The following is a 10,308-nucleotide window of genomic DNA, read 5'->3' as shown; positions in this document are numbered from 1 at the left end:
TACTCTGCAATAGATAAGTTTATTAAGTCTTCTATTTAGGTTTTGTTTTCACCATGTTCCAAGTCTGTCTCCCCTCCTCCTTCTTAAGAGAATGTAATGACAATTTTGAGAGTCAACTTACCAAAAAAGCCTTTCAATAACTGAAAAAAAATGTAACAACCCAAAATTGAAAAAAAAAAAGTAATCAAATTTCAGATTAATTTCAAAAATAATCTCACCTAAGCAATAGTTTGCATAACTCCAAGGATGTTCTGTAGCATTCTGAAATCCAATTTACCATTATATTAATGGTAACAAAATGAGAATGGTCATTCATTGTCTTTCTCAAATGTTTAAGGTAAAGATGGTTGTAAGGAAATGATCGCAATCCTGTTGTAGCATTGTGTATCACATATCATTACACAAGGCAGGCAAGGCAAGTAGAACTCCCATTAAATGTGACATACTAAAACACCCAAGTGAAAGTACATGAAGCAAAAGTTAATGTGTTCGTGTACTAAGTACCTTTTTGTCCGACAAAGATGATCTGGCGAAATAAGCTAATATGAAAAAAGATCTGCAGAAAGACAGGCAAAAAGGTGAAAACAATGTTAACCAGTCTAATAGATTACAATTATACATGAAGAAAAGTAAGGTTAAATTTTTCAAAAAACAAGATGTATGTATTGTATTTGTGATATTTAGACAGTTGTCCTTAAACAAGAAGACTAGAATGTATAACCATTTGCTGATCTCATAGCAAAGGCAGCATATTCTCCTCAGTTAATTGAAGGCCTTGAGTGTTGGTTCATTCTATGGCTTGAACCCTCTACCTCCTGCACAGCAGTCTGGCACTCTGCAATGCGGTGAACTGCTTTACTGCACCCTTTCCTTCTGGTCACACAACATCTTAACCTTGGTATGACAAAGTGTTACCCACTTTACCTGTTTTCTGCTCTTCTGTACTATGACAAAGTGTTACCCACTTTACCTGTTTTCCGCTCTTCTGCACTCCAGTCTTGACCACCCTGTTGTGAGACTAAACAAGGTATGGAAACTTCGTTCAAGACAGTAAAGTGCTCTTTCTGAAATAAGAGTTAATAAAAAATGGTTATGACTATTTCTTGTCATAAGTGGCTGCAGCACTACAAAAAATTAAATCTTTGACTTGACAATAAAACAGCAATAAAAATTAGGCTAGGAAATGAGTTGACCTTTTTAGCACCAAAACTCATTACATGATTTATGCATATGATGATACTTTTTCACTCTCTTCTATGGGAAATCAAGGTCCATTTTACAAGCTTTTTGACAAAACAACTGCAGAGTTAAAAGAAACCACTGCATTTTGGTCAAAGTAATTACAATATATCCATTCAGGATTTTTTTTGTTTTTATCTTTTTTGCTGTAGACCTAAAAATAATCTGTTCATGATAAGTGGCCACAAAGGAATTTTGCCAAAAGAGAGGTTCAAAATGGCACAGAGAAGCATAGATTGTCCAAGCACCTATTAACTCTGCAGCCATCTGGTAATCTTCTCCCATCTTGCAGATCTCACTGAGTTGCAGTAGGGAGTCGATATGGTATGGGTGAGTGTTTAAAATGGCCTGAAATAAAATTATCAAAACACCAAAATTAACTAAATTATTGCATAATAATTATTTGTTTAACTCAAAGCTATGCAGGAGATGCAGTAGCCTTAACTGGCTGGTGCAGAAGAATCCAAGCTGTTGAAGAGTCCAGGTACTGGTGCTGGCTGCATCGTTGTGTAGTGTTTTTGGAAAAAAAACACCTCACTTTCTCTGTGCCTCTTTCCAAACAGAAGTGCAAATGATGGCTACCAAGGAACTACAGTATCAGGGAAACATGGGGGAGGGAGGGTAGCCAATGATGGAGAAGAATCCCAACCAGGGGGGGTTGAAAATGATCCAGCTCACGCTGGATGGATAGCTTGGCTCCAGAACAGAGTTTGCCTTTGTTTGCAGCTATGAGGGAATAATAAAATTACAGATATATATTTGGGTTGTAGTGATTCTACTGCCTCCAGAGATAAGAACTGGAATTTGCAGCTGTGATAGAATCATTCTCTTACAGAAATATAGTTGAGATATCATGACCATACTACCACCAAAAATAAAAATTGGATCAAGAGCATAGTTTGCTTTGTTTGAAGTTGTTATGGAAAAATTTACTTACAGAAATGTTATTAGGATGTAATGATTCCACTGCCTCCAGAAATAGGAACTGGACTTCTTGATAAGATGGTGAGTGTTCAAATGCAAAGTAGCTGTATCTATGATATAGAGGAAGTAACATAATCAAGACTTGTATATGAGATACAAAAAAAGCTTGAAGTAAGTAACCTATTATTAATATCAATTATTGATAGTTCAGTTCATCTATTTAAAACTGAAAACTGATAGGTAAGTTTAAGTAATATTAGTGGGTTAAACATTAAGTTATGCATGGCAGTACTTCAGGGCCCATTAATTCAAAGGGGTATTTTAAACACTATCCGATGGATAAAACACTATCTAGCGGTTATGTGTTGACAAAACACCCTGTGCTGTGCACCAAGTAGGGATTTATCCAGTGGCTAGCATTATCCACTCTTTGAAAAACTAGGGCCTGGACTCAGTTTTTGAACAATAAGCGCTGCAATTTTCAAAATAAATCGGCTGGGTACTTGTAAAATGATCTGGTATGTTTTCCAATAATGAGTGCAATCCAACCTTTCAATAAGCAGACTTATTTATAACTAGTGATTATAAACATGCACCTTACCCATGTCTTTTATCCAGAAGCTTCATGCTCACTCCTGTGAAAGCAAAATTATCAACAAATCGATTCAAAACATAAGAATGGCCTTGATATAAAATATGAATCGAAATATGTGCATTTAATATTTCAATTTTTACCAGTTGCCTTTATGTGTGGCCATGTTGACTTTACTGTAACCAACCTGTTGGTAAAACAGCAAAACTTTTTATTTTCGGACAATATAAAATAAAGTTCAAAGCATTTTTTTAAAATTTGTTTGCCACCTTATTGTGATACAATATGAGTTTACAGAGATTTGTTACAATATGGCAGGAAAGCTCAAGGAAACCATACGGCTTATGCAACGTGGGCTTTCCATGATAAATAACAATGAGTAAACTAGATATTAGATTAACTGAACAGTAGCGACAGAGTATAGATAAAACAAAAAACAAAACAAAAAAAAGAGAAAGAGGAAGGGAGTAGAGGGGAAGGAGCAAGTTAAGAGAGAAGGAATTTCTTTAGATTTTTCTTAAAAGTAGATACACTTACTGAACTTACAACATCTGGACTAAGTGAATTAAAAAACAAAGGGCCTTGGTATTGAAACAAGAAACGTCTTATATTAGTTCTGCACTTAGGAATTAACAAAAAAGGAACTAGCATTCCTAGTATCATAATTATGAACCTGATTCCTTCATAGAAACATGTTATTAAATACATCTGGTAACAACACGATTTTATATAGAAATACAGTTTTTCCTATTTCTGCTAGGTACATATCATTTAGCAGTAAGATACAAAAAGTCTTAAATATTGGTTCTGTATAAGCGCCATAACAAGATTTGCTGATGATTTCCATAGCTCGTTTTTGCAGCAATACAAGATGTTTCAAATTAGTAGGATAGGTTGACCCCCAAACACTTATGCAATACTGCAAATACGGATGGACAAGGGAGAAACAAAGTGTACATAACAAAAGGCAGATTTGTAGAGGCAAAAACTTGACTTAGAGATAACACCTAAAGACCTGGAGACTTCATCATCATCATAGTTTATTTAATAAAGCAGGTTGAGGGATAGGCAAGACATTACGTCCTGATGTGGACCTGCATCAACTAAACTATCAATTAATAAATACCTAATTAGTGAATAGACCGAAAATGGTATGTAAATAATGACAATTAAAGGAAATAAATATTAATAACAATACGGAGTAAATGTTAAAAGTATTTAAAGTCAACAGATTTGTAGGAAACGCTGCAGGAAGCTTTAGCAAAACTGATAGATTTCAGAATTCTCTTATTTTCACTGAGTTTTCTCTTGAAGGAAGTTAAGTTTGAACTGTTCTTTATGTCTTCGGGAAGGAGGTTCCAGGATAGTGCAGCTCTGTGCTTAAACGAAGATCTTCCCATTTCTGTTCTTGGTCTATGAACCTTAACTTTTAGGGATTTGGAAGCTAGGTAAGCAATATGCAACTTCCATGAGAGATGCTCATCCAAAATCACTCCTAGAAAAACAGTTTCACTTTCCTGAACTAATGTACGATCACACAGTTTTACTGTTAAACCACTGCTACTTATGCCAAGCTGACTGCCACAACCTGACTTTTCTTACATTGAGGCCAAAAAAGCAGATGGTGAGGATACACCTAGCTTTTGTGAGAACAATCTCACCTGCTAGTTTGCAGGTATAACAGAAAGTAAAAGAACTAAATTGAGATAATACTTGTTGATAGTCTATCAACAGTAGGAAACAACATAGTGAAGAAATATATCCTGTAAATGTTCAACAGATGCTACACTTAGTGTACCTTGTTGAGCGATGATAAACTCGCTGATGTGCTTTTCTCTGCCTGCAAAAGAAATTATTAATTAAAGAATTAATTCCTGATCCTTGCATGTTGTTTTAAAAAATCCCTAAAACAACTGTGCGATGTTACCAACCCCATCATACATACAAAAATACCAATAAAGGTAAACAATTAAAAATGTAAAATCCTCCATTATGAACATAAAAGTTTATGAAGATGACAGTGATCTTTGCAGTGATGAACACTGCTTCATTAATGCCTGAAAAATAATTTTCAGGCTTTATCTTCACTACTGCTATCAGCGGTGGTGTTCATTCCTGCCAAGATCATTTTCATCTTAATTTATTGATCTGCAGTAAAAATATATAATATTTATATTCACAGACGTTCATAAAAATTTACAGCACTATTGTACCATTTCACCATCAAGATAATTTGGTACCTTTGTTCTGCTTTGACAATGTGAGATCCAAATCTCCTTTTCATCTCATTCTCAGCATTTATGTTTCTAGTTACATGAAAAAAAAACGGCATGAAAATAAATTGGCAAAAAAAAGCAAAGCATTGCAACTTGTAACCAAGGGAGCTTGCAGCACCTCAAACTGGAATCAATTTGGTCACCACAGTGAGTAGGAAAAAGTTTTGGCAACTAAATTTCCAAGGAAAGTCATGAACTTGACAACCTGTGTAAATCAGTCATTTTATGAGTTCTATCAATGTCATGACTTAGTGTTTAAGGTCTTGAGTTAAAACTGAGGAACAAGCTAGTATTAATTTGCCACTGCACTCTTTTTTGAATGCGAATTAGGAGGGACAAGAGGGCTGGAGGACCATTTAATGTTAGTAGCTTTTCCTCTGGTTTATAGAACTTACCAGTGATGAGTTATTTTTTTTCATCATGTAAATGCTGATGTTGTCTGTTGTGATTTGATTTTTTTTTTCAAACACACAATGAATTAATCTATCTTTCAAACAAGAACTGCATGTAATTATAGAGACCAAACAAAGGACGTTGCATCCAGGGAATAAACTTGTTATTCAAAACGCATGTTTCAGCAAATATCCTAACCTGTGTTCTACATTTAACACAGCTTTTGTATCCAGAACTCTAGAGGCGCTCTCTCCAATGGTTACTACTGGACCTGGTGAAGAGAAAATGTTTGATATTGTCAAACAGCTGCTGACAAATCACTCAGTTTCCTGGCACTCTGTTAGTTTCATATTGATGAATGAATGGTAACCTGTTTAAAATTCTCAAACCAAGGTCATTTGTTGAATTTCCTTGTCAGTAAAAGCATATGGTGTACATAATAAACAAAATGATGCATGGTTGCTTGTACATATTGCGTTTCTCTTCTAGTGTTCCAATCTATATCTCATGGGTGAGCCCAGTGAACAAAGAGAAATTCCATACAGTCATGTATCTACCTTTGCCCAGTTATTCTCGATATTCAATTATACTGAAAGACTTTCTGCTATGAGCATCAAACACATTACCAAGATCAGATCTAAACTATATCTTTGAAGTAGGTCAAGATAATACAACACTGATTGACTGAAAGAACACAAAACTATTGCAAACATGGGACATTTACAAATACCTTCTACTGTGTAGTTACAATATTTCTTACCAGACATTTCTTCCTCAGTTTTTGGCAGGATGATCACTTTTGTAATGGCTCCATCAGTGCTGTCTCTTTTCTACAATTAGAAACCACAAAGAAAGGAACTTTTCATTAATGAATAACAGTAAGATCAAAATATTCTCTAATTAATTAACACTTAAATTGACAGTCACTATAATTCTGGTTATTGAGCGGCAGTGACTACCTCCCTTTCAAGAGAATAATATAATCAGAATTTAAAAATCCATGCCAAGATGACTATTTTTTTAAAGCAAGAAATGAATTCAACTTGATATCATTTTGAACTTCTGACAGTTTAATTTGTATTTTCATATGTTGCAGTCAAGGGGCTCTCTCCCTGCCCCATTTGCAGAGTAGCCCCTGCCCCAATCACTTGAACAGTTTATCCTCAGAGTTTGCCATGACCTCTTTACACTCCTGGGTGAAGAGAGGCACTGTAAGCATTAAATGTCTCGCTAAAGGCCATAAAACACTGATACCACCTGAGGTAAGTTGGTTCCTATTTATTGGCTGTTTATACCTGTGCCATACCATGTAGTACAAACAGTCATTAAGGTATACTTGTAAGCTCCCTTGCCAAATAAACAAAGCAACAGGTCTAGAAGAAAGGGGGGGAGGGATAGGTGTAGTGCTAAGAAACCATCACAAATTCAATTATTGATTTTATTTATAATTTTTTAAGCAGTCTGGTAATTCATTTAAAATTTAGGAACCCACTCACGTCCACTACTTTCCCATTCTGTGTTTCTCCTTTCCCTTTCTTCTTCTTCCTTTTCTTTTTAGGTAGTTGTTTGTCAGCTATTTCTACACAGCTGGGTTTTTCTTCATTTATATTTTGTTCCAAAGCCCCTGTTAAACTTTCACCTTCCTGATCATCCTGAGAGCCTTCATCTGACTGCTCATCCTCAATATTTAACTGAAAGATAAGCAATAATAAGGTGTAATTTCAAGGAATATGCAGTAATATGTGATATACTAAGCATTGTTAAAAATAATGTACCCCAAAAACTTATGTAAGAAGCTAGAATTTTGCAACACAGGTTTAACTAGTTTACAAAATGTAACTCACAGATATCACTCACAGAAAAACTAGAATAGCTTAATCATTTTTCACTCAACCCTTAAACTCTCAGAAGTGATTAACATGCAAAGAAAATACCTCGATAGAGCATTTTAAGATCAGTAGGATGTTTTAAGTACAATTTTTAGTATTATGAATTTTTTATTTGGTATTTTTATATTAAGTAGGATTTGTTGGGGGCCATTATGTAAACTACCGGGTAACCGGTAATAATATATTCTACCCTCAGTAAATAAAGTGTTTGTTGTTTGTTGTTGTTGTTGTTGTCGCAACTTCTCCTATAATATCCATACATTATCCAGCGAACAGGTAATGAGAATACTCAAACTTAACAGGTAAAAAAAATGTTACCTTGACTTAACACCAAATTATCATGATTATAACTAATGACTATGTATGTGTATGAGGAAATGTCTGGCAGCTAGGAGAGAATTAACAATCAGATCTTTAGACTTGAATATTCTCATTGCCTATTTTTTGGGTTAATGCATGAATATTATGGTGAGAACTTCCATATTAATAAAGGGTTAATTTCTATCTCCGTATCCCCCTTCTAACTCTGTAGAAATAAATTTTCCCCATTCTTGTAGAATGTACAGGCACTAACAAGTAAATAATTTATCAGTTGAAATCGAGCATGCCATTTCTGTTAATTTAAGATGATTTTACTTTCAACGAACGTATGAATTTAGAAGGTAAGTAGCTGTTTAGAAATGTTTACACCGCTGACCAATTTGCATGAAGTATTTAACAGTTATGCAGGCAAGTAAATGGGTTAGGAGTCCATGTATGACCCTATAAAATGTCCTGAGCTCGGTATATACCTTCCAATGTATTCCAATGTATTCCAATGTATTCCCATGTATTCCAATGTATTCCTACGCATTCCCATGTATTCCTACGTATTCCCATGTATTATTCCCATGTATCCTACGTATTCCCATGTATTCCCATGTATTCCAATGTATTCTTATGTATTCCTACGTATTCCTACGTATTCCCATGTATTCCCACGTATTCCCATGTATTTCCATGTATTCCCATGTATTCCAATGTATTCCTAAGTATTCCTACGTATTCCCATGTATTCCAATGTATTCCCACGTATTCCCATGTATTCCAATGTATTCCCACGTATTCCTACGTATTCCCATGTATTCCCACGTATTCCTACGTATTCCCATGTATTCCAATGTATTCCCATGTATTCCAATGCATTCCCATGTATTCCCATGCATTCCCATGTATTCCAATGTATTCCCATGTATTCCCATGTATTCCTGCGTATTCCCATGTATTCCAGTGTATTCCCCTGTATTCCTACGCATTCCCATGTATTCCAAGGTATTCCCATATATTCCCATGTATTCCCATGTATTCCTATGTATTCCCATGTATTCCCATATATTCCCATGTATTCCTATGTATTCCCATGTATTCCTACTTATTCCCATGTATTCCTACGTATTCCTAAGTATTCCTACGTATTCCCATGTATTCCAATATATTCCCATGTATTCCATTGTATTCCCATGTATTCCCATGTATTCCCATATATTCCTACGTATTCCTGCGTATTCCAATGTATTCCCATGTATTCCTACGTATTCCCACGTATTCCTACATATTCCCACGTATTCTTACGTATTCCCATGTATTCCCATGTATTTCCATGTATTCCAATGTATTCCCATGTATTCCCGTGTATTCCTATGTATTCCCATGTATTCCAATGTATTCACATGTATTCCCATGTATTCCCATGTATTCCTATGTATTCCAATGTATTCACGTGTATTCCCATGTATTCCAATGTATTCCCATATATTCCCTGTATTCCCATGTATTCCTATGTATTCCAATGTATTCCCATGTATTCCAATGTATTCCCATGTATTCCAATGTATTCCCATGCATTCCTACGTATTCCCATATATTCCAATGTATTCCCATGTATTCTTATGTATTCCTACGTATTCCCATGTATTCCCACGTATTCCCATGTATTCTCATGTATTCCAATGTATTCCTACGTATTCCTACGTATTCCCATGTATTCCAATGTATTCCCATGCATACCCATGTATTCCCATGTATTCCCACGTATTCCTATGTATTCCCATGTATTCCCATGTATTCCCCTGTATTCCAATGCATTCCCATGTATTCCCATGTATTCCTACGTATTCCCATGTATTCCAATGTATTCCCATGTATTCCAATGCATTCCCATGTATTCCCATGTATTCCTACGTATTCCTACGTATTCCTTCGTATTCCCATGTATTCCCATGTATTCCTACGTATTCCTACGTATTCCCATGTATTCCTATGTATTTATAACCTTCTAAAAAGATATAATAATAATAATAATAATAATAATAATAATTATAATGACTTGTTTAAACAGGATTACCAATTCGTTCATCAATACTGCTATCAATATGTATCCCGTCTCGCAACCTTTGTGCTAAATTGATAGAGATCCCTTACAAATGGTTATTTCAGTTTACGATCATTTGTTTGATGCAGTAAACCGCCGATAACCCTCAACTTTTTTCTTCCTTAGTTTACTTTTCAATTTCTATGACATTAGCCTTTTTATCCCATGAAAAGAAATAACATCAAATCCGCGCGTGTATTTTTTAATTTGATTGACGAAATAATGGAACTTACAAATGATTAAAAATGCAACGACAACTTTCCATATGAACGTGTATACTTAGTATTATCTGAGGAAATTTTGACAAGTATATTCTCCAAAAGTGGTAGATTGATATTCAAAATATATCAAAATTTAACTTTTGTTTTAAGCATAAACGTTGCGAGTATATAAATTATAAGCATTCTTCACGTGACAGAAAAAAATTTACGTTCAGGTGTAAACTCTCATCAAACTTTTCCTTCTTTTCAATTAGTGCAACGCTTAATAACGTTTGATTCATTAACAAAAAAGATTTCGTTTCTCAGCTCTTTTAACAGAGGACATTCACCTTACTTTTATTTGCCAGTCTGAACATAAGTACAT

General features: G+C 34.9%; 1 protein-coding gene across 2 annotated transcripts in view; it reads right to left on the bottom strand.

Annotated features, from left to right (window-relative positions):
- The window catches only part of LOC111322233 (ribosome quality control complex subunit TCF25-like), a 65,132-nt gene that overhangs the window by 51,734 nt on the left and 3,090 nt on the right, over positions 1 to 10,308 (bottom strand). Inside the window, exons 2-11 of one of the 2 annotated variants that reach the window (XM_088751645.1) lie at positions 6,921 to 7,115; positions 6,185 to 6,254; positions 5,623 to 5,695; positions 4,996 to 5,061; positions 4,554 to 4,595; positions 2,899 to 2,942; positions 2,765 to 2,798; positions 2,177 to 2,273; positions 1,488 to 1,587; positions 971 to 1,064 (exon numbers count right to left, since the gene is read on the bottom strand). In XM_088751645.1, the coding sequence (XP_088607771.1) occupies positions 971 to 1,064; positions 1,488 to 1,587; positions 2,177 to 2,273; positions 2,765 to 2,798; positions 2,899 to 2,942; positions 4,554 to 4,595; positions 4,996 to 5,061; positions 5,623 to 5,695; positions 6,185 to 6,254; positions 6,921 to 7,115 (815 nt within the window). The remainder of the gene's footprint in view (positions 1 to 970; positions 1,065 to 1,487; positions 1,588 to 2,176; positions 2,274 to 2,764; positions 2,799 to 2,898; positions 2,943 to 4,553; positions 4,596 to 4,995; positions 5,062 to 5,622; positions 5,696 to 6,184; positions 6,255 to 6,920; positions 7,116 to 10,308) is intronic. The other variant, XM_088751644.1, reaches the window with a different exon arrangement.

This window comes from Stylophora pistillata, chromosome 3 (genome assembly GCF_964205215.1).
Source record: "Stylophora pistillata chromosome 3, jaStyPist1.2, whole genome shotgun sequence".
In the NCBI taxonomy this organism is placed as follows: Eukaryota; Metazoa; Cnidaria; class Anthozoa; order Scleractinia; family Pocilloporidae; genus Stylophora; species Stylophora pistillata.
The sequence above is the reverse complement of the archived record's forward strand: the minus strand, read 5'-3'. Positions and strand labels throughout refer to the sequence as shown.